Source organism: Anoplopoma fimbria, chromosome 16 (assembly GCF_027596085.1).
Source record: "Anoplopoma fimbria isolate UVic2021 breed Golden Eagle Sablefish chromosome 16, Afim_UVic_2022, whole genome shotgun sequence".
Lineage (NCBI taxonomy): Eukaryota > Metazoa > Chordata > Actinopteri > Perciformes > Anoplopomatidae > Anoplopoma > Anoplopoma fimbria.
In genome coordinates, this window is record NC_072464.1 from 14452820 (window position 1) to 14478640 (window position 25821).

General features: G+C 38.6%; 2 protein-coding genes across 3 annotated transcripts in view; one reads left to right on the top strand and one right to left on the bottom strand.

The window, feature by feature from the left end:
- Nucleotides 1-18480, bottom strand: part of galnt13 (UDP-N-acetyl-alpha-D-galactosamine:polypeptide N-acetylgalactosaminyltransferase 13) — a 29652-nt gene extending 11172 nt beyond the window's left edge. For both annotated transcript variants that reach the window (XM_054615591.1, XM_054615590.1), the window contains exons 1-7: nucleotides 18339-18480; nucleotides 9151-9319; nucleotides 6717-6883; nucleotides 6027-6234; nucleotides 3698-3868; nucleotides 2871-2988; nucleotides 1260-1440 (exon numbers count right to left, since the gene is read on the bottom strand). In XM_054615591.1, the coding sequence (XP_054471566.1) occupies nucleotides 1260-1440; nucleotides 2871-2988; nucleotides 3698-3868; nucleotides 6027-6234; nucleotides 6717-6883; nucleotides 9151-9319; nucleotides 18339-18480 (1156 nt within the window). The remainder of the gene's footprint in view (nucleotides 1-1259; nucleotides 1441-2870; nucleotides 2989-3697; nucleotides 3869-6026; nucleotides 6235-6716; nucleotides 6884-9150; nucleotides 9320-18338) is intronic.
- Nucleotides 18481-24869: 6389 nt separating this feature from the next.
- On the top strand, nucleotides 24870-25178 carry rprma (reprimo, TP53 dependent G2 arrest mediator candidate a). The gene has a single exon (XM_054615963.1). It carries the CDS (start codon nucleotides 24870-24872, stop codon nucleotides 25176-25178), a length of 309 nt encoding a protein of 102 aa, XP_054471938.1.
- Nucleotides 25179-25821: the final 643 nt, after the last annotated feature.

Genomic DNA, 25821 nt, shown 5'->3' on the forward strand with positions numbered 1-25821 from the left:
GCAGATGGTTTCTCCCCAGAATGCCTTTAAGGACGCATAGCTTGCATGTAGATAGATCCAGGGTGGTAATTTATCACGAATGAGTGTGATTGCAATAAAGGGGAATACAATACAACCAGCCAACACACAAACGTGGTGTATTTATCCATCAAACAGGAGCCAGGCAATGCAAACAGCACCTTCTCTAACACCTACAACGTTTTACACTTTAAATTGGAAAATACAAATTTCAAGTTGGCTGATAAAGCTAAGACCTTAAGGCCACTCTTCCTCTGCTGGTTCTCCATTTTCCCTTCTATCAGTCCCTCTCTCTGTTCCTTCTGAGCATCACATGTTGCAAATGATGAATAACCTCTTTGATCGTGAATTCACCAGTGCACATGAGGGACGAGGAGGGAGATGCACTTTTAATAGGATCACTAGATGCCACTTCCGAACTCAGCCTGAGCAGCATACTGTGTTCCTCTGTGCCAATAAGTCAGGTCTGGCGGCGGCCTGGCCCAGATCATTCTCCCTAATGTCCTGGAGGAACAGACGGTCATTGTGGGGCCACAACACACAGAAAAGACTCATCCATCACAACCGCAGCTCCGTCTGCACACCTTTCGGCTGTAGGACAATCCTGCACGACTGTGTGGAGGAGAAGGTCACAATTTGAGCCGTGAGATCGGCAGATTACGGATGATCCCTCGTAGGTTAGCTGACATCTAAATCGCTTAACCACAGATTTCCGGGACACTGCGGCCCTGCTAAAGGGTAATCACAATTCTAAGTCAACAGATGGAGGGGTACTCATCTCTCAATCTGCACTGTCCAACTGTTCTAGTTTGTCTGTGTGTGTGTGTGTGATTGAGCTTTGTCTAAGAGAAGTCTGTGTTAATCCCAGTTTGGAGATGACAAATGCAGCATTCAACTCCAATGTAAGGCAGTAAAAGGAGAAGTATAAATTCTTAAATGAGCAAGATAAAAGTCCCATGACAGACAATGGAAGAATCAAAGAGAGCAGACAAGTCTTTCATTCGCACACCAATTTGCTTAATGTTATATCAGCGAGCACATGAGCAGCAAAGAGGGGTTTGGTAATGAGGATTGTTCATAACTATAAAAAAAAAAAAAAAGAGTGCTATTTAATCCCTGACTGAACTATACATTCCCTGAAACTTTTAAAACATGCAGAATTCATTTCCGTCATTCACATGTGTCACTACTATTCCAGAGGCAGACATATGCAGACAGACAGTGGCTCCACAGCTCTGTACCTGGTGATATGATATAGAAGAAATCTTTGAAATCATCCATCCAGACTTCAGCCAGGCGCCTGTTGTTTTTGTTGATGACTTGGCCCGTTCCTCCGGGGAAACTGTACGGGGTGGCCTTCCGGAAAACATGGCCCACGTGTGAACATGTTACTATTTCCAACGAGCCACCGCACTGCCAGATCTGAAGACACACACACACACACACACACACACACACACACACACACACACACACACACACACACACACACACACACACACACACACACACACACACACACACACACACACACACACACACACACACACACACACACACACACACACACACACACACACGCACATGCACACACACACAAAAATGGAGCTTTATATAGCGTGAGGCATGAAAGCAGATAAATACAGCTGATACAAACTGAACAGTGGGTTAAGGCCAGTTCCCCTATTTGATCGTTCCACACTCCTTGATCCTCAGGTAACAAAGAACCAATACAATGCTCTTTATCTGCAAGCAAGGAGGCTTAAGCAAAGATACAAGAGATCATATTCTTCCCAGGTAGCTAGATTTCATGGGTTTTCTTATTTAAAATCTAGTTATGATAGTAGTGGATGTGTATCAACTGTTGACCGGATTAAGAAAGAAAGCATTAAACAACTGTACGCTCTTCTTGTGTTTCATCATTCATAAAGAGATTCCTTTGTATAATCTCTCATTTCCCTTTTAACCTCCATTTTATAGTCCGGGACACAGACGGGGATTTAGGCCTGGATTTTATTTAGAACGTTGTCACCGCTGCCTGTTGTCTTTCAGCAATAAACACAGTTTATTGTCTATCCGTGTCATTACCATTCAGTCAAACGTGAAGACACAAATCAATCACTGTGCAATTTGATGAGAGCTATTAATAACATGATGGCATGGGTTAATAATACATTTTTAAATCACCATTATCCTGGGATAAATAATTGTGATTCACAATATTATCCAGATAATCATCAAACTAAGCTTAAAACTCTAAAAATGTAATTACATTTTGTTAAGAAACAAATACATTTATTACAGATAGGACACACTGTGAAAAATAATCAAAAAATCTTAAAGAAGGTAATCATAAGGTCCCCCTGCATAAAAAAGGATAAATCCATTTAAAAATAGCAACATTGCGGGAGTCTGTTCTTACTTAGATGATAATAACAGATTTTTTGAAAATCAGGCTCTATTTCACACTTTTCTACCATAATAGTAAACTCAACAGCTTTTTGAAGTCACTCCTGTGACGATATTGTGATAGAGTTTTTATCGCAATCAAAAATAAAACGCTATATTGTCCCATAACAGTTATCCTTTTTTCCCTCAAAACACGAAAGGACATTCTAAGCAGAAATAAATACTTACTTATTTTTATTGAGAAGTAAGGACATTTCATTTCACTAAACATGTATTTCTATGATTAAATCTCAAGTGGAAGTGGCTATGATTCAAGAAGAAAATGGAAGTGAGGGAAACGTGGATGCAATAAAAGGTAGATGGCATGTAGCCGTTGACATCAACTAACTCTGGTAACATATTAACATCAGGATACTGTAACATCCTCTCAATGTGTCACTCACTCGAAAAGACATTTCCAGGTTCTCTCCGCCCCAAATATCCATCCCTGGATCGTAGCTTCCTATTTCTTCAAAGTATGATTTGTCTATAGAGAATAATCCTCCTGCCATGGTGGGAGTCCTGCAAGAAAAGCAAAACAATCATTTTGCAATATTACTTCTCTTTGTACTCTATTTATTAGTACCTTAGTGTAACTGAGGAACGTTCAGAATATAATAAAAGACCAATTTGTTTGACAATTTTATACAAAGCCTCAGAGGGGTGATTACTTTTATCTTTTAATTCATTCTATGTCAAAGTCGGCCCCTAATTAAGGACTTTGTTTGTTGCTCGGAGTGATTTACATACAGATGACAAATTGTGCTGAGCTTTGTGCAGCTAAAAAAAGGCAACTGTCAGAAGACTTTCTGTTTTCCTATTTTTTAAATAAATGAGCTCGTACACACTTGAGCACAATCACAACTATCAGGATGCTATTAAGGGAGTTGTTTGCACCAGTGGGATACACAGAGGAAAAAAGATCTATTTATATCAGCAAGATAAAAATGGCACTTTTCATGATAGGAGTTTGGGTGGAGAAATCTAACTATCCTCGTCTCCACTGCAGCCTGCTGCTGTCACAGATAAACCCACTCAGCTCAGATGAGAAACTGAGAACTAACATCAGTTTGAACTTACAAATAAGTCTCTTCAACTTTTTTTGTGAAATTTGACCTCCTCTTTCTTAATTCTTAATCAAAATACATCACACAAGTGAACAGTAAGTCACGCATTCCTCTGAAAAGTGATCTAGATTTAGCTTTAAAAGGAGACATTTTCATTTGTGTACTTGACAGGCAGAGTTCTGTCCCCCTTGCGTCGATCCATCTCCCGCTGGGGAACCGGGTACCAGCGGAAATTCAGCTTCCAGTTGAATCCACCATAGGTCATGTCTGAGCCCGCCATGTATTCAAACGTCTCGTCACTGATGACATCGATGATAGGGCACACCACTGCTGTCCTAAAAGACACAAAAAGAAATACAGTGTAAGAGTCAATGCTTATTTATAAAAATTCAATACAGAGACAAAAGGGAAATCATATCAAGTAATGGTCTGTCTATTTAAGGTACTGGAAGCAAAGTGCTGATCTCAACAGGGCTGCGACTAATGATTAATTATATTGTGGTTTATTCTGTAGATGTGTTATTTATTATAATGTACAGAATAGCTGAAGGATTTTCAATCAGCTGGATGCTCACTTCAATCACTTGTCGAAATTGCTGAAATAAAACAATGACAATGAAAAGTCAAAGTAGAGCAGAGAATAAATGGTAAATGGATTAGCATTCATACAGCACCCATCTAGTCTTCCAACCACTCAAAGCACTGTACTCTACATGTCAACATTCGCACACTGATGGAACAGCCTTCAAAAGCAATTCTATATTTCAGTATCTTGACCAAGGACATTTCAACATGCGGACTTGAGGAGCCAGGGATCAAACAGCCAATATTTTTATTAGTGGATGACCAGCTCTACCTCCTGAGCAACAGTCACTATCTTCAAATCTCTTATTTTGTCTGGCAAACAGACCAAAACACAAAGATGTTCAAATTAAAACAATATAAAATAGAGAAAAGCAGCAAAGCCTCACATTTAAATAGCTGGAATATATCAAGCATATTTGGTTGATTGATTAATCCATTATCAGAGTTGTTGATGATTAATCTTCTGTTGACTAATTGGTTGAGCGACTACTTCTTTCAGATCAGACTCTAACACCATATTACTTAATGTAGTTAAGAGGCAATAGCATCAATAGAGAAAATCTGCATCTGCATCTGAGAGAATCCCCCAAAAAACAGCTACCGCAATATTAAAACAGCTTCCAAGCATTTGTTAAGTCTTAATCATTGTGCATCGATTATCACAGAGAAAGGTAGAATACTATTACTAGTATAGGAGTTGTATAGTTTGTAAGCAAAATATAAAGATAAGTTGGCTACTGACAGAAGGGTATCTTAACCAAAAAAAGGGCTGCTTGTATATAAAAAAATTATTGGAACGTCTGTCCTTAAAAAAAAGGTCTAATGAGCATTTTACTGACCTTTGCATTATGGAAGTATTTTTAATAGTATTGTAAATTTCAAGTGTAATTGTATTATGGTAATATAATAATATATTGCACATTTTTATTTACAACTTAGCAAAATTAGCTTTTTTTTAAAATATATAATCAATTGCATTTTGAACATGAACAATTTGCCATGATGTGATAGTGTAATCTCAGAATTGGACAGAATGTTACAAACCTGACATCAACCAGCCTTTTCGTCCCTTCTTCAGACCAAAACAACCCGTATCATCAATCATGTTTACTTGCAGTCAACCTGCTGTATACTTTCTTTCTGCGCCATCTCATCAGTCTGCGGCCATACTTATAGACATCAATACATCTGCAGCAGCGTTCAGTAAAAGTGTAATGGTTTCTTGATATGATAGTCTGAGTCATATGATGCTGATTTCTTCCTGAGGGAAAATGAATGTGTCTGACCTCAGATACGAGATTGGTCACAGGAGAATCGTTATCCATCCATCCATCCATCCATGTGATTCTCACAAATACACACCGCAGATACACCTTGTGTTTTCTTTAAATAGGAAGTTTAAAAAAACCATGAAATAATAGCTGAATGTTCTGATGAATTACACCTTCTTACTTTAAATTAAATAAGTTAATATGTCTCTAAGCATGTCCTTGTCTACTTTAATCTTGACTTAACCAGCGTCTACTAGCTCCATTTTTAGCACAAAAATTAAGCTGGAGTAATTGGAGCTTTTCCTCTGCAGCAGCAGAAGCAGACGATACAGGATGATTATCTTCTCCTATCAGCAGCGTCAGGCTCCAACAGTGTATTCATAACTGATAGTTTGCTGTCCCATCAATATTCAGACAGAGCTTTGGCTCAAGCACTCTATGATGCAACTGAAGTGAAATGTGATAATGCCAGTGTTATTAAAGCATGTTTCAGGACTGAACGCGCAAAAGATTAAAGTGATTGAAAACGAGAAGATCATAAGCCCCCAAAGAGAAGAATCCCGTCCTTATTTCGTATCAGTTCTTAAATGTCATCATTAAATTTGAAAAATTCAGTGTGGTCCATTTTGGCTCCTACCTGTCCTCTTTGATGCGTGCCAGCAGGGGCTCCAGCCATCCGACAGTACACTCGCAGTGAGCGTCCAGGAAGGTGATGACCTGGCCTTTGGTGGCGGCCGCCCCCCTCAACCTGGCTCTGATTAGACCTGAACGCTGCTCCATCCTCAGGATCCTCACTGGCACCTCCATAGTCCGCACATAGTTCTCCAGCTTCTTCTTCAGGAAGTCTGAAACAAAACAACAGGCATTTCAGCAAAGGTGCACTTTTAGTGTAATGTAATTCAATTATCAATATATTTATTAGTCAATCAACTGAAACATGACTTAAATGATTAATTGATTATGAGGATTGTTGTAATTTTTTTTAAGTTTTTAAGTCTAAATGGAAACTCTTTGGGTTTGAACTGTTGGTCGGGCAAAACAAGAAATCTAAATAGTCAACTTGGGCTCTGTGAAAGTATTATTACCTTCAATACTATCCCTATTTTCTGATATATGTTAGACCAAAATGAGTAATGTATAAATCAAGAATATAATCAGCTGATTAATTGATGACATACAAAAATAGTTTTGTTATTTTTCTTATATTCCAAGCTAAGAGTTTTGTATCCCATATTGTTCACATTGATCATCAGCTTACTTGAGCTCAAAATGCTCATCCTGTATCCTTGACTACAGAGTTTGAAACCTGTGTGTGCAGTTTTCCAACCTCGCTCGCTGGCGTCGTCGACCAGCACGATATCCACCAACAAATGTCTGGGCGAGCGGTTGATGACACTGTGAACTGTCCTCAGCAGGGTGCTCCACGCCTCGTTGTGAAACACGATGACAATGCTGGTGTTTGGCAGCTCATCTGGATACAGCTTGGTCTTACAGCTGATGGAGCAACGGTAAAAACAAAATGAAATCAGTAAAATAGAATTGAACAAAGCACAATCAAACCACGAGTATCGGTAAGCTACAGGTATGAGGAATGTTAATATAAAGCCCCCCGTCTATCTACTGTCTAAGTTTGGAGTCGAAGAGCGATTCCACTTCTATGATTGTTTCATTTTAACAGTTTCTAAATGAAAAATAACATTGTGAAGCAAAATGTTTTACTTAAATAATTTACTCATCTGTAGTCATCCAACCAGCCCTCACATTGTCAGGTCCCCTTGCAACACTCAGGTTTGGAACCACTGTTTTAGTGTATTAACTAACAGATTTTAATAATTATAATTAACTCTAACTATAACCTTATTTCTTATGGAGTTGTTGTTAAGTAAAAGAAACAAACAAGATCTAACATTCTGGTCACATATGACCCTTTAATCACTTAGAATCCCAAACATTTACTTCTTGTAGCTTCTTTGTACATGAATGTTTTGAATACACATTTTAAAGAGTACACAATTTATTCACTCTACAAAATAAAAGATTATTTGTAGCAGCTAAACTAAACAAAACCATGAGTTATGCAATACCTGAACATAATAATTGATATCCTTAACCTAAAACATTCCCGGTCTAAATATAATGGTCTGGCATTGGTTTTCAAACACTATTCACAGGGGCTCATGCCACAGCAGCTCATTATATTATATGAAAATATGTTGTTCGGTGTCTGAGAAGAGAGTGTGTCCCACTGCTATCCAATGCTGCCGTCAGAGCAGAAACATTGACATACAAGATTCACTGACAAAATATCTCCAAAGAAAGTAGAAAAAGTAAAACCAGTGTCTGTCAAAGCCAAAGATTTAAAATGTGGCAATCTCGGGACGGCGTCGTCGTGGATGATGTTAAATAAAAAACAAGCTTCATTACAGAAGTGGAGGAGGTGGTCGGCCGGGGCAGGAGGAGGGGTGGTGGGAGGTGACGGAGGGTGAAAGGAACCATCGGAGCAGACAGCATTGCTAGTTCAGTCCTGTCTATTCAAAGTGACAGCACTGACTGACACAACTAGGCCAGGAGGTTGCCTTCAAGACAAAATGTTATTACCGTTCAGAGGCAACGACCAGCAATTCTGCACGGCTCTGGATAATTTTCACCACACAGCAGGATAACTTTTGCAAAGCTAGGCTGGATTCTGTAATAAAACTGCTGTAATATTTATATTGAGAGAAGGATGTAGCCATAATGGACAGAAAAATTGTTGCAATCAGCTGAATGTTCAATGTTTTTCTGGGTAATACAGGTCTTCTTTTGCACTATGCAGGCAATTTTTTATTTTTTATTTGCATCGTTACAGGCTGATAGTTTTAGAGGTTGGCATTTTCTTGGTATAGGCAAGATTTGCATAAAAATCTGTGGACCGTAGGTGTGAAAAAAGACGTTCTGGTGGCCTATTCCTCATTGTGTATCCGACTGGCAGAGCATTTGGCATCCACTTAATGAAAGTGCTGTGGAGAACTCGTGTTCGGTTGGAATATTTAAACATGAATCACTTGGATAATGTCTCCGCAAGAGGCGAAAGCTGGTGCATATCAGCCGCCCGAGACGAACGTGCCCGTGTTTCACACAAATTGCTCCTTGCAGTTTCATTAAGTGCTCGAGTGGATCTTGAGTGACAGTAAACAAAACCTCACTCCCATTCTAATGTCAGGCCTAATGTACACACTTGAGGGACCTGATGGATTCTGCATTGAAACGGTGCCCATAATTAGAGATGTCTTTTCACATTAGATAAAGTTATTAAGACCAATAAAGTCTAATGGACTCAACAAACAGTCTTAAAATTACTTTAATCATTTGCATAACATTGCTTTGACAGTTTAGAGCTTTGTATCTGCATGACTGTCTTCAACCCTGTTGAATCCCTGCTGCCTTGCTGAGCCATGCAGCACATTGGTCTGAATACTGGAACAGTTTCTAGTGAACCTGGCACACAAGTCTGCTTATGATAGGAGCAAAATCCCTAGAAATAAAGATGAAAGAAGCAGAAAGCATCTGCTGAAACGTCAGCATTTTGTTATAGAAACCACAGCGCCTTGCGAATGTGAGACTGGTATGAAAGGTACTAAAGTTTGCAGGCAGCGGAGGAGCAGGGTGAGGAATATGTTATGCTGATCTGTTAAGAAGCGGATGCAAGTGTGTGAATGTGTAAAAACAGTCAGTAGTGTGAGTCACAGCATGCATCTGGAAGACAGCCAAGCTTTACGCACCCATCCAGCCTCACGTCTGGCAGACTCCTGTTGAGCGCGATCATGTCGCTGGCCATCAGATTGAACTGGTTAATCTTAAATAGCTCCTTCATTTTCTCCTGGTTGTCCTTGGGGATGTTTACTGCCTTGCCCATCTCCCCCGGACCCTCGTGGCTCCGAGATATCACCGCTGTAACATAGCAGAGGCAAAACGAAAGGATGAATGATGAGAAATCAACCCCCAGGTAAGAAGTAATGTCAAAACTGCATTGTACAATAAATCACTGTGTATATACAGTCTATTCTTGAAACCATTGGAGAGAAGAACTACGATGTTATTAAAGACCAGTAAATTACAAAACACTCCACATCTATTCTCTAAATGGGAGTACTGACTGACCAAGTCTGTTGGCTGTGCGCTCTGTTCTAACCAATGGAGGAAAAAAAAAAAAAGTAGTGGTGGTTTTTTTTAAAACTAGAAGGAAGTAGGAGTGCAAAAGTTTAATAAAAGAAATTATAAATATAGTGCTTCACTATAAATGATGGCTCAATAAGGGGAAATGATCCACATAATAGATATATCTTGGAGATGTACCTCTTCATTTATATCAATATATAACCAGCTGCGTGTCTCGAATCGTTTTTAAATCTCCATTGGTCCATGACAAAGGGAATGAAATACCGTTCAATTCTGAGATCCCTTTTTTATTGAAAGCATTGTGCAGGGGTTTATTATCCAACTCTTCAGGCGTTGCAGAGTGCAGCAAAGCATGCTTGTTCTGTCTCTTTACACTGTACAGTATAATTTTCTATACCGGTTAAAAGCCAGCACATACACTGGATTTTCCAGATCAATGTGCATGTACCAGACTTGTGTGTTTTGAAAAAAGATGATGTACTGACAGCATGTACTGTAAACAGGATGTGCACATATGAAAGGTATGTTGTACTCCCTTCAATAACACATACAGACAATGTGAGTGCATTCTCACAAAGATTCCTCACATATTAGTGTGGAAAATAGTGTAAGACATTTAATACAGACTTCTGCTTCAGCTCTCACCTGGTTCGGTGGCTTGGGCTCGGGTATTAAGCACTGCACAATCTGTGCGCTATATTTCATTTGAATTTATTAAGAAGTCTTGAATTCTGAGATAAGGGAGAATGTTAAGCAAAATCCGTTCTAGAGTCATTACTTGTCTTCTTTGCTATATGCTGCTAAAGTCAGACGCCTGCAAAACATCAGCATTGCTGCTGTTGCACAGAGTCAGCTCCCTTCACCGATGGTAAATAACCTCCCACAGATTTACGACTGTGCTCTCATTAATAATCTCTCAGAGCAGCAGTGATTTCCATGAAAGGGGGTTACACAGTTCACATTAGCTGCAAGGTCTCAGGTTAAGAGGATTCCCTACGACCCCTCGTGGAGATCTGCTGGATTGTTAACCTCGACTGTTCTGGCTCTTTTGTTTATGATGCTGCTGACGCTCTCCATTTGAAAACAGGCTTAAATCTGACGGACCAAGCTCAAGAGCTGATTGACAAGAGTGTCCATCAAACTCATGCTCAGCCTCTCCAATCCATCAGTCTATAGGTACGGATAAACACAGGATATGGTTTTTCCAGGAAAAGATCTTGCTCGGTAAACCATCAACACCAATCTGAGTTGCCTTTGCTTTGTTTGCCTTCACATCAACATAAACAACAAATCCTATAGACTACTTTAAAAGTGTAAAATTATATATACATTAATTCAATCTGACTATGAAAGTGGATTACTGAATAATGTGTGTAATATCAGATGTAAACAAGAACTGCAGGAGACAGTCCTCCGGCCATTAAATAACAAAGCCAACTGTCATTCACACTTCATCACTGCATTTCTGGTATCTTTGTTACAACTTCAATGTTACAACACATCGGACTGATTCATTTTTTTCAAGCATGGTTAAACCCCCCCTGCTGTGTCATCTTGTGTTTGTTGTGAATTCATCTGTCTCTCAACAGATGGATCATTACTTCAAACTGGGACACTTTATAACAACGATCAGTCATTAATATAAAGCAAATCAAGATATAATCATAAACAAGTAATTTGTATATATATTGTGGATCACTGTAATCTGGGGAATTACATCAGATACCACTGGGAGCTGGCTAATGGCATTCAATTTTAGATCGAACAGAACAGGATGAAACAAAACTATATGAAGTCATTGGAGCGCTAAAAAATGTTGAGCTCAACTTTGATTTGTAGCGCGTCACGTGAGTCACACAGCGACAAACATGGAGCGTGAGTTTGTAGCTTCATGGCACAATTTTCACTGCTCATCACCTGTTACACATGAACTGCAGTTTTTTAATGCATCATTTATTAGTTATGTATAAACCCTTTGGTAGACCCTTTAGAAAAATAATTTTATGAAACCTGGCATAGTTTAGTGCATTTGATAAAGACAGAACAAACAATATATTAATCCCTTCACTGGTAGCGACGTAATAATCAAATGTAACTGACTGTCAGAAAAATAAGGGTCACATTTAAGATAATTTTGGCTTAAATCAACATCATGTTTTCCCATTTGTGCCAGGATGCATCCGTCAAAACTGCTGATTCTACTGGAGCTTTTGACAACAAATGTCTAAGATTTACATTGTGCACCTCGTTTGCTCTTTATCTACGCTAGCTGCATGGCTTTAGGGATTGTCTATCAACCTGGCAACCACTTCACTGAGAAACTGTTTCATGGATTGCCACAAAGTTTGCAAAGGAGATCATGGTCCCCTGATGATGAAGCCTTTTGACTTAGAGGAACCTCTGACTTTTCCTCTCACGCCAACATGATGCCAACATGATACCAACGATAACTATTGGCGTCATGTTGTTTATGGTTCCCTCAGGGTGAATTTTAAATTCAATAAAAATATTTTGGGGGGGATTTATGACTAATCATCCTGATCAGCCTGAGAAAGAATTTGTGTTTAAAGCTAATTAGCATGCTACCACACTAAAAGTCAACAACAATAGTGAACATGGTAAACATATGTGCCAGATATCAGCATGTTAGCATCGTCATTTTGATCATTTCAGCAGGCTGACTTTAGCATTTAGCTCAAAGCAATGATGTGCCTTAGTATAGCCAGAGCCGCTAGCATATCTGCAGACTCTCAGCCTTGTTTTAAATAAAGTATGTTTTATTTGTGCCTTTCAGTGTGTATTTCATGTCATAGATGAAACAATTCAGTGAGGGGATACATCAAGGATCCCCTATCTGCAAGAAAGGTTTTGAACTTAATTTCTTACTATTTATTTTACAAAGTATTTGTATACCAAATGTTAGCATTTTTACGCTGCATTAGGCAGCCAGTATTTTAGCTGACTCATTACGATTGTAAAACTGTTAGATAAGTCAGATCGAAAACAAAAAGTCTAGAAATAGTCACATGAGGAGCCTTAGGAAACAAACTCGTGGTATTTTCAAGCCGGACACAATCTCCTTTTGACACAGAGCATTCACTAAAAAAGATGATCGCGATCATGTGGGAAGAAAACAGTGGCTCTGTTTGTCCTCTGGTCAATGAATGTATTTAAATGTCCCAAGCAATTACAGTGGAAAGGTTTCCCTCACGCTTGCAGGTAATTCTGAGTCTTCTGAGAAATTATCACTCACATTTGATTGCTGAACAAAAATAAAGTGCCATATGTCTCTCTCTGTCAACCTGTTCATTATGTGATTCATTAGCTCGCAATTCTGACAAATTAGCAGTGAGTATTCATCTCTCGACTCTCCGAACAACATTTGCCACATATGGTACATGTTAGCCTTCTCTATTCAATGTTTCATTATTCAAATGTCTTGTGAGAACTCTTCTTTGATCCCAGATTCATCTTTTCAAGGTGTACTCAATGCACAAATCTGCATGCAGGTTGTCCTCTACTTCTTTTCATTCTCATTTACTTTGCAGGAAAAGGTCTGTAGTGGTGCATAGTTAGAGGCTCCATCACAAGCATCACTCTCTCACCTCTGCTGGTTCGCTCTGATTTCTTCCTGCGAGTCTGACACAGCTGGCGTTACATTTTATATCAGAAAAGCTCCCGTTGACCACAAAACCACAGCAGGCCATGAACGGAATGCCCTGCAGAGTACGGCTGTCCTGAGTTGCAGGGAAGCACAGATACGTTACTGATATCAGGCCAAAAATGACTCCATCAGCTGGATCAGATATCAGTGACAATGGGGCCAATCTATTCAAATACATATAGGATTAGATACTTCATTATATAGTGGAATTTCAATTACTGTGTGAATTTGGATCAGATTCTTGCTGCCTTTAAATAGTTTACTTTTAAATTGTTTCGTGTTCATTTCGAGGATTTTTGACCAAGTTGCTGGTGAATTATCATTTTTCACAATGAATAACAATTCAGTGAATGTTTTTATTTGTTTTACAAAGTTAGGAAAGCAATGTTGAAGTCAAGTCTGATGATGCCCTACACATAAAAAATATGATCCCAGTCACTTCCACACAGTTAGGCATACAACTTGGATCGAATCGGTACTCAATATCTGCTGATACCCAAAGCCCAGGTATCACTATCGGGAGATAAGTCGGATCGGTGCCTCCCTACTGATGCGCACCTTAACTATAACTGCAAATTACTGTCTTTGTATATGACAACCAAGTGATATGAGGCTCACATACAGGTGAGAGATGTAAGTCTAGGATCAGAAGATTTGTATGACTTGAAAGTGTAATATCTGCAAAAGTACGAGTGTCTTGAGGAGATGAAAGTCAAAAGAATAATTTACAGTTAGAATTATATTTCTTTCTAAAAAAGCTAAAAGTAGCGTTCTGACAAACACCCTGTGGTGACTTCTCCCCTCAGCTCTATGTGCTATGACACATTAATAGCAAATTGCTATCAAAAAGTGCTCAAATGCTCTAAATGATTTATTTTATTTACAGTTTGTTTTCACGGTCCTCGAAGAATAAACACATCTAGTCGTAATACTATAGATTAAGTTATATAAACATAGATGCAGTGATTTACAACAGAGACACACCATCCAGCACCAACAGTCACTGAATTATATTTCATTTTGAAAGAATATCAGCCTCTTTGAGGGGCTGATTGTGGTAAAAAATAGAAACTGAGTTATATCTATTTCTGTGCTTTGCAGTGATGCAACACACTACCAATTCAATATGTTGAAAATAATGAAAATGTAAAACTCTATTAAATCTCCATAGACCAATAAACTTTCAGTCAGTTGATCTGTACATGGTCTTGTCTCCATCTCTAAAACACTTCAACGATATAATCAGACTATGTCTTCCTTTTTAAGTTTGCTTTGCCATGTGGACAGCTGTTGACAAAGCTGGAATATCAACTTTTCTTGCAGAATATTCCGCCGTTGAAGCTGGATTTCAAGAAAGGGATGTGTACATGCATCTGTATTTGCAGAACCGCCAATAGGAACGCCCTCTCTCTGATATGATCTGTGATTGACCAAAGTCTCCAATCACCGGCTAGATTCTCTAAAGTTACTTCTCGTAAAACAGAGTCAAGAGGAGGTGCAGAAGTCTAGTTCTCTCAGAACACTTGAACTACAATATAACGATTCTGGAAATTTTGCCCAGTGATGCTAAAAATATACTTCCTACGCTAGTCTTAATGCTCACTGAAACTGTAGCTGTCTCAAGGTAGATCTCCACAAATCCCAGTCCTGCTTATTAAAACATGCACATTTGAAGTGGGCAAAAATAGATTGTATAAAGTCCTACTAAATTTAGTCAATAATGGAAATCAAATCCGAAAAAGGACCAACTTCAAAGTTTAGTTGGTAATATGTCTGTAAAGCTGTGTCTATATTAAAAGATCAACTCCACTGATAACTTCTGTATTTTAGTTTCTGTTACTCTGTAGAGTGTCCTTAAGTGTGAGAAAATAACAATGAGGATGAATCTCTGATTGAGAAAAGAAACAGAAAGTTTATTATATGAACTGTCGGCGTGGGGTATTCTTTTCGTTAATCTGTGTCCCCAAAGTCCACCCATTGTATGAAAAGGCAGTACTATATCAGCTACAGTGTGGTGTAAACAAGAACGGAGGACTGCACATAAACCTGCTGCTGACAAGAACCTGTGGTGACATGGGTCTATGCAGCACTCTTTCCTTTACATATTATTATATTACTTTACCTTAGTTGGTGAAGCAAATGTAAAACCTTACATAAACAAAATAGGTAGGGCTAATGGCCATAAAGTACATTATTGTCAAAGTGAAAACACTTGACGTGAGCTCAGTGCACTAAAGAGGAACTTAAGGCAGACATTCTTTAAAAGGTTATTATCATCCTGGTAATGACCGGTGTGGGATTATTGCCCCCCCTTGTCCAAAATGGATGCAATGGAATAAAAACAGACTGCAAACCATCTTGTTACACTAAAGGCTTGTGCAACTCATATTACTGCAAGCTAATTTTTAACCTCTTGTATCTTATTGTATTGGTCTAAAAGGCACCATATTTACTGTATATGGTAAAGTCAAAGCCACCATAATCAACAAAGTGGCAGATGTTTCTCGCAAGAAATCTATGCAAATGGCAGACAGACAGAGTTAAGTTATTGACTACAGATACATTCCTCGGGAAATGGTGGAGACCAAAATAAATTATTCAGTTGGCCTGAAAAATTATTTAAATGAAAGTTTCGTGACTACAACCATTTCTGCGTCTTTTGCATGTGTAGATTGGAAAACGGTTTTCAAACAGGTAAGCTACTTCTGTCCGTCAATTTGTTTTAATGTTTTATTTTCTCCCTAGTGGCCAAAAAAGTAATAATGCACCTTAAAGATTCCATTCTCTTTGACTAAACAAGCATTAAAGTGATATTTAAAAATCGGGAGCATTTTGATTGCCTCTCAGCATGGCGACGGCTGAAGTGGGGTCTCGCAGCTAACGGTGCTAACAGTGCAAACAACGGCAACAGTGCTGACAGAGCTTACAGTGTTAACCTTAAGGTGGGCGCTACGCTTCCGTGACTATGCCGTCGATCGGGACAGCGTTATCATCTGTAACCAACGTATGTGAGCAGTGCAGAGCGGCGGCCATGAGCTGGACAGTTGGGCACGCTCACATGCATGAACATGCACAAAACGCATGCCGGCCGGCAACAAAGCAAGAAGAAGCTCAGATAACGACACGCAGAGGGAGAGTGATTAATTCTCTGCTCAGGTAGACGTTACAGACATAGCAGCTTTAACTTAATGTTAATTAGAGTGACCTGTCAGAAAAGCTTTAGTTATAAATCAGTTTGGGGTGAATTGATTCAAATCAAAAAATGAAAACATGAATCAGGCAGTTTAATTTGGGGCACACATGCAGAGTTGCCGAAAACCAGTGTCACCTGAAAGAATTCTCATCAGTCCATTCTTTTACTTAGCAAATCACCATATACAAGCTATTACATAAGCAAAGTAACTCATATGTAACAATAGACTCTGGTATGGAAATCCGTCTCAGTAGCTGGCAGCTCTGCCTCATTCTAACCTTAAAACAAGCTTAGAGAGCCTCTTAGAAACCTGCTTAATGGAGGGCATGTGAGGAAATGAACTCTGCTAAGTAGGTGCTGTGGTTTAGGTTGATCTCCGAAACATGCACACACTAAAGCACACACGGAAATTGTTTCAATCTTACAGTGCATACTAAAGGTAAATTAACTGGACCTTCATCAGTCCCATTAAACGAAGAGATTCATCACATCACAAGACAGTAATACCAGTGCATTTGCATTTTTTACATGAATAACCACAAATCATATATTTGCGACATTATTGTCAACGAATAAATTAACACATATTCTTCAGATTTGAAATGTTTTTCTAACCTTTCAGGCAAAGTTATCCCCTCACTGAACTTCATCATGTTAACAGGATTAGTGACAGTTGATGAAGATGATGAAGTTGAACATCCTGGTGAACTGATGGAACGTTTAAGTCTACAGCTTATTATCTAAAAACATGTTTGACTCAATGGCATACAAAAGTCAGTTTCTACAAGATCTAAAATGCAAGCAAAAAAAGGGATTTATCTGTTAATAATCCCCTCACTTATTGAGTGGTATTATCACATTCAATAACCCAACAACTTCTGCAAAGTCTAAAAGCACTTTTATTAAGGTGCCTCAAAAGCAAACTTACTGTGTGTTCCCTGATGAACCTGATTATTTTGTGATACTAGTCTTGAAACCCATTCTAATTCACATCTAAGCACCTGAAGGAAAAACTATATCAAAGCTCCATTTTATGTAATTCTAAATGAACACCAATGTAGTTGAGATTGTCTGAACACCAGGAGAGAGATCTCACTTCACCTACTGCAAAATGCACTCCGCAGGGATTGATTGGCACTTAAGAGCCATTGATATTAATCCTGTAATAGTTTGCATTAGGTTGTAATTACTTAAAGCTAAAACATGTCTGCCACACAATACAACAGTGTGTGCTTAAGTTAAGTGCACTTCAGTACAATATCAAAATCTATTTGTAGAAACGACCAACTTGTTTTACATTACACAAGATAGGTTTATTAATTGCAGTTAACATCATGTCTGTATCCATCTTTATCATTATTACTGTTTAACTTTAACAGTAATAACTCTTTTCAACTTAATTTATTTTCAACCTTACAGCACTTACAGCTGTAATACCCCAAAATATTATTGTTGCATGGTAAAAATGAATAGTGAATATAAAAACAACATTTATTGCAACGAATAGTATTGCAGCAAAAGTGGTGGATCAGGTGTTGGATGTAGTTTATTGTTCAGTATGTAACGGTTTGTTTTGTCTTTGCAAAAAACATGCATTGTCACACATATGAACATGGCCATTGTCCCTCTAAGTAACGAACACTCAAATATGTTTAATAATAGTTTGATTTTCATTTGATTTTATTTGAGAAATTACTCAAAAAAAGTTATTACATATTCAAAAATCTATCATTACTCTTAGCAGTTTTAGACTCCCTTTAATAAGTCTTCAGTGGAACTGGACTTGATTTTCTCCCCTCAATCTTTTAACCTAGACATCTGCTTAAGTCAATAATTAACTTTTAAACTTGCTCTAAGACATATTCACATTCCCTCACTGTACACCCCTTTTGTTTCCTTAATACTCTTTTCATAAAGAGAAACTGAATACTCACCTCTCAGGGCCGGGAGCAGCGAGCGGTCTTTCCTATCGTCACATTTATTACACTCGCTGAAGTAGAGCAGCAAGAACACGTCCACCAGCACCCACACTAAAGAGGTGGTCAACACCACCTTACAGTAGACGAACCGTCGCATCACTTCCCCCGGGACGTCAGCCAGGTAAGGGAGGGTTAACAGCGAGTGCTCAGGAGCGCTCAGCCTGCTGATGAGGCGTTTGAACTCTGGAGACGGGGTGAGGAAACGGGGAGGAGACGGAGCAGGTGTGACCAAGAGGCGTCATCCTAAAGGAGAGAGAAAATAGTGAATGAGAAGGTGGAATTCCATTTCACATGATGACAGGAATCATGATCATTACTTTACATATATATATACGTATATATATATATATATATATATATATATATATATATATATATATATATATATATATACATATATACACGTGTATATACATATATATATATATATATATATATATATATATATATATATATATATATATATATATATATATATATATATATATATATATATACATATATATATACATACATATATATATATATATACATACATATATATATACATACATATATATATATACACATATATATATATATATATATATATATATATATATATACACATATACATACATACACATATACATATATATATACACATACATACATACATACATACATACATACATACATACATACATACATACATACATACACACACACATTTAGGACTTCACAAATTAAATACAAAGCAAAAAATGATTTGTTTCCTGGCAACATACAACAAATGTTCTCAGACAGAGAGGAGGGTTATGGTTAAATTTTATTTTATTTAAAAAAAAATATTGAGTCCGTACCACTAGAAAGAGTATGTGTGTATCAATGTGCGGGGTGAATCAATGGAATGGGTTAAATTGTGAAATAAAAAAATAAAAGCAAAAATAAATCAATTTAAGAAAATGTATTTAAAAATTGTGTTTGAGAAGTACAGGTATAAGGATGTTTGATGTTGTTGTTATTGTTTTTTTATATTAATGATGATTCTTTATGTGTATTTGTGATGAATATTAAGTGAATAATTTATTTACATTATTTAAGTTATAGAAAGGGGTAGGACCACATAAGTGTTTACTTCTGCCTACTCCTTTTCAGACATATTTATTTATTTGCACTAAGTGAATACTGTTTTTACATTTAAATGGTTGTTTTTGTATTGTTTTCTTTCTTCAATCTACCAAATCTAATATTGGACAATATACTGGCCCAGATGATTCATCTGTAAAGTATTAAAATACCTATATTCTTAAATAATAATTATAATAATAATGCCAACTTGGGTTTGTAAATGTAGGTACCCCAGAAGAACGTGAGAGGCAGGATTGTGGTCCAACTGAGGCTTTATTTCTCCTTTTTCTTTTATGAATAGATTTTTTCTTTTCTTTGCTATTTTCTTTTTGTTAAAGGGGGCTTCCGAGTGTCAATGCTTTCGATTGCACACAGACCTTTAGGATGATGGTCCAATGGAGGTCACACCAACTTCCTATATTGGACTGTCCCCAAAGCCTCCACATTTTTCCATTTCCAAGGATAAGTGAATGCTCATTTCCTTCATTTACAGACTTCTCCCACTTCATCAGTAGTGCTGCTCAGACCATCTGGGAGGCTTTCACACCAGAGGCAATTTGTGAGGGTAAGATATCTCATTGGCATGGAATGTATGACTCTTTCTGATGAAAAACAACATATTTTCTGTCAAATAGGATTTCTACTTGACTGAAATTATAGGTTTTTGTTGACTGAAAGGCTTATGAAAGTATAATCAGAATAGGAGTGGGATGATGGGGGAAAAAATGCTAAGCCATAGAGAATCAAAAACACAAATACCCAGTAGCTGTTGATGCATTCAGAAATATATACAATATACATATATACAATATACATCACACAGTGTAGTACATTCTAATTTATCTTACATATACTTGTACAAATCCCTGAGTGTGCATTTAACTGCAAATGCATGCATGTAAAACAACTTACCCCACCTTAGACTTGTGAAAAATGCCTGCAGCATCCCCTGTGGGGAATCTGACAGTTTCCCTTATCTTTCACTTGCAGCATGGTAATGATTTTACACACACACACACACACACAAAACACAACACACACACACACACACACACACACACACACACACACACACACACACACACACACACCTCTCTCCGCTCCCTGTCTAAATGTCCATCACAAAGTCTGACACCGCTACCCCGGGCTAACTCTTATCTCATTCAAAAACAAGGCAGCCTCCATCCAGCTGCATCAAGAGCTTCAGACTAGGATCACAACGCGGCGGATGATTTCAGATAGACAGAATTCACACAACTTTCCCTGCCATCTGACCAGAGTAGGTGGACATCTTCTAGATCGCTGGATAATGAGTCTAATCAAGAAAAAAGTCTCAGTAAAGCAGCATATCACTTCAGCTCACATCATAGACAGATCAATGATGATTAAGTCTGATGATGTCTATTTGCATCTCAAACCATCTGCTTTGGTGCGTCAGTGGCAGCAACATGTTTGGGTTTGGTACCACCAACCGCGCTGCCGGCAGCTTGTTGGAGTCGCGTCCGAAGAAGTCTGAGTCAATTAGTCCAACCATCTGCACAGAGGAATATTTCTTCACTGCTGTGCATGCCGCTAAAAACAGGTCCCTTCAGTCTTTTCACGCCACTTTTGTAAACCACCAGCAGGCATTATTAATTGTTTCATGGTGTGACAGTTAATTGTTCTGTTAGCACCTCCCTTTGTTGTGAAATGTTTAGTGCAGTGCTATGAGCCAAATTTAGAGTGTTACTGTATGCCAGACTTTTAACTAATTGCTGTCCGCAGCAATACAACTGAACTTGACACTGAACCAAGGCAGTAATATCAGCAGCAAACAGTTGATGACGAAGCCGAACGAAAAGTGAACAAAGTCCTACTCCTTAATCATGAATTCTCTCGTGTGTGACCAAAGCAAGACAGTTTTCTGACATGGACAATTTAGGGATCGACTGCAATGTTAATGCCTTGCTCGTCGGCACTGCAGAGAGAACTTTGATATGCTCAGACCTGTCAGGGTAGGGATTCAAACAAGCAACTTTCCAGTCACCTGCTGTCTCTAGCGTGACGAGCAGAAAGTTTAGCTCAATACTTTTGAGTGCAGAACAAATTGAGCTGGTGCCATTAAGAGTTGTGAACCGTTGAAAGTTGTACTGAATGATGTGTTGTACAAATAAATATTGCAATTTGGCATATTTTGTACATGTAGAAAAAATACCTAAAATACAAAATAAAAAAGGAAAAAATGTATTTGATTTGCTCGGCACTTAAAATATCTGGAATCATATTAGCATTGGCACCAGTATTGAAAAATGCCAATCTGTATACCCAGCCATGTACCAAGAACAGGAGGTGATTATAGAGCTGATCCTTATAAGCCCATTAGGCCAATGACTGCAGCTTCTTTATAACCCAAACACAAAAACGATTACATTTACCACTATTAAAAAGGTGCCATACACGGCCTCCTATGTACTGTACTGTACACACACACACACACACACACACACACACACACACACACACACACAGAGAGAGACACAGACTCATCCATGTGCATGTAGATTAGATATTGATTATACTATTAATTATGCGTATGCCAAGAGATGCAAAACACACAGCAGTTAAGAGCCAATGAACACTCGTTCTCATCGATGCAGATACTAAACATATGGTTTACCTTGAACGCACCATCATTACATCTGCTACATTGTTGCGTTTTGGAAGATGAGGAGACTCTCGGCTTACCTAAATTATGGATGGAGTGAACCAGTGACCTGTTCCAGCTTCCTCTCGGGCAACGTGTTGAACGCAGACAACATGACCCGATACACGGCAACAATTACAGGCTGACTCAAACTGGGTGAATAGCTCCTGCATGCGTACAACGTCTCGCAACGACACCTAAGTTGCAGTCCATCTCAATACAGAGTAGTCCACCATGCAGGGTGATGCTGTCCGTCCATTAAAGCTTCCCGTGGTACCTGTTTGGACTCCTTGATATGATTTGCTCCCAGTTGAGCCGCAGTAAACCGGCGACCGGTCTCCATTAATTTTTTTCCCCCAATTTTTATTTATTTTTTTACGCAGACGCAACGTAAAGTCTGTGCACGCACCTGTCCTCCTCCGACGGTATAGTTTAACAGTAGGAGGGGACAGGCGAGATTATATTCAGCACAATCTAACCTCGGTTCAGACCGACCTTCAAAAAATGTCTCGGTTCTCCTCTCTTATTGGCTGAAAGCGACGTCGCTCAGGAAATCCTCCTCGCAGTGGCCAATCAGGGGCGTCGCGTAAATATGGGCGGGCACACCGACCATCGCTGCAAGAATACAGTTATTAGTACTGCAATTTCAGTGTAAAATGCAATAACATATATGTCATTATACATTTTGAATGTATTTCTGTTTAAAAGGGGAAGGGAAACTGTATCTGTATTATACGCCTATGTTTAAATGTCATGTATATTTTGCTTTTCATTTAGCTTAGGTCAATTAATAATATCATAAAGTAGAGAGTTCTTTATTCACACGGTTAGCTAGAAGAATGAATATTCAGATTTGTTCAAATACTCTACATTACTCCCTGGTTTGAGTTTTTAGTTTCACCTGATGCATATAAGAAATCCCCCAGGGAGTCTTAACAATGTTGATTGTTTGTTTTCACATTGATAAAAGAACAGGGAGGCAGTAGGTTAGAATACACAGGAAAGTAATTTACACTGCGTCAGTAGCTACATTAACATTTATATTAACACCATAAAGTGCAGAGGCTTCAGTGTGTGTGCTTATGTCACGGACCAATTCATTTACATTGTGAGATTGACACTGTTGCCTACATAGCAGCTATTTGAGGCAGACGTTTTGCAGAGTCATGTTGAACAATGCTGCCATCTGCTGCTATTAATGAGAGACATTCAGGGTTGCATTGGCCTCTGGACAATGTCGTAGCATATATCAAATCTAGGCCTTTGGCATTTAATTAACATTCAGCAGCTCATAACTCTGATGCACTGTCAATGAAGTAAATTACCTTTTTCTTTTAAAGCTTGCACTGTCATTACATTGAAATCAACTATAATTCAACAGCTTACTAATACACTGTGGTAGATGCACTGTGCTCACTAACATTCATGATTGCATATGTAGATAAACACATTTTGAGTCCACACCACACTCAAAACATCCACTAGATGTCCTAGTTCCTCTTTGAACCAGAGAGGGAGTAAAGCTTGGTGGCTTTGTGCAGAAAATTAAAAAAGAAAAACGTGTGAGTGATGAACATTTGTTTTTATGAGTAAGACATCATTTTTGGTTGAACTGATGTCTAATAATAATATGTTAACCACCTTAAACCACATCTTTAACCTCTCATTGTTGTTGGTTTAGCTTTTATTGTGCTGGGTCTGTATGGAACACAGTAGTTATTAGCATGTTGACACATTGGAAAAGCAAATGTGTAAATAATAAAAATGAATGATGGCTGAATTCAATTTAGTTGCTTCAGTTTCAGCGTCCTGACTCACTGTCACAATGGCAGGAACTATTGTGTGTGTGTGTGTATTTCTTAGATAGATAGATAGATAGATAGATAGATAGATAGATGGATGGATGGATGGATGGATGGATGGATGGATGGATAGATAGATAGATAGATAGATAGATAGATAGATAGATAGATAGATAGATAGATAGATAGATAGATAGATAGATAGATAGATAGATAGATAGATAGATAGATAGATGGATTTCAATTCAGTTTATTTTGTATAGCCCAGAATCACAAATTACAAATTTGCCTCAGAGGGCTTTACAATCTGTACACATAGATAGGTAGGATTTATTGCAGGCTGTATATTGTTGCTGTCTATCCAAAACCCTGGTACTCAATGCACTTCCAGGTTACATTCATACACACACATATCAGGCTGTACAAACAGACAAACATACATAACAGCACACAAACCGACACGTGTGCAGTCTGGTCAGATGGTGGCGCTCTTGCTATGTCGCAGTTCCACTTGTTGTAGCAGACTGTCTGTCTATTTAACCGGGGGGGGCTTGGTGGATTCATTCTGCTCTGAAACTGGCTACAGACCACATGAAATCTCCAGTAATGCGATGCCAAAGCAGCTTGATCAACTCCAGAAGAGCGCTGTGTGATCTGACGGGACTTCTCAACTCTCAGCGCCTCTCCTCCTCCTCCTCCTCGTCCTCCTCCATCATCATCATCATCATCTCTACTTTTCACTTGATGACACATTTCACAGGGATTGTTCCAAGCGCGTCTCTCCCTCTCTGCATCTCACGTCTCTCGCACTGAAAGTTTGCTTTTAAAAAAAAAATAATAAAAAAAAAAAAAAAAAAAAAGAAGAAGAAGAAGAAGAAGGAAAAAGTGGAAATGAATAACACCGGGTTCAACCAAACGGAGGCCGGACTGCTCAACAAGACCGAGGAGTTTTTGTGCTGCAACTTTTCCTCCGTGGTGACCGATAACGGCTTCGTGGCCGCCGCGCCGGACGAGAGGAGCCTCTTCGTCATGAGGGTGGTCCAGATAGCCGTCATGTGCGTTTTGTCTCTCACGGTGGTTTTTGGCATATTCTTCTTGGGTTGCAACCTTCTCATAAAGTCAGAGGGAATGATCAACTTTTTGGTAACGGAAAGGAGGCCGTCTAAAGAAGCGGAGGCAGTTATTGTCGGAGCCTACTGACTGACGAGGACCCTTTTTCCCCTGATTTGAATCAGATCTGAGGTCTGGTGACAGATTGGGAGACGATGCGATGATAAACTGCCTAAACAAGACCCTGTTTTCATATTGGTAATTGGAAAAAAAAAAAAAAAAAAACCTCATCGGTAACCAAACCGTGCTGGTGGCTGCAGCTCACAGGTCTTCACCTCATTCCTTTATGGCTTTTTTTATTGCCAGTTAAGACTCATTCATCTCCAATTACAATAGTGCGTTTAAGTTATTTTGATTATTAAGTATTCGTCCAAGCACTGTTGTACTATCAGTAGTTGGAGCACCGTTTTATCTAGCAGCATCCTTTGTCATGAAGTGGCAAAGTCTCTGCATTTGCTTATTTTAAAATACCCTCTCATATTGCTAATGCAATGGGGACATTAATGTGGAAACATGTACTGTATGTTGTATGTGTTTTTGCATACAATATGCAATGTATTTTTCGGTGTATGTCTCTGGATTTCCTGCTGAAGACTGTATGAGTGTCTGCGTGGGTGGTGGAGAAAAGCCCAGCATGCCTTGTTAATTGGAGTAAATTCTTTCTGTAATTAAAATTTTTCTCTCACTCAAAGTCTATTTTTCTCCCATGAATATTGCCCCTCAACACACCCTC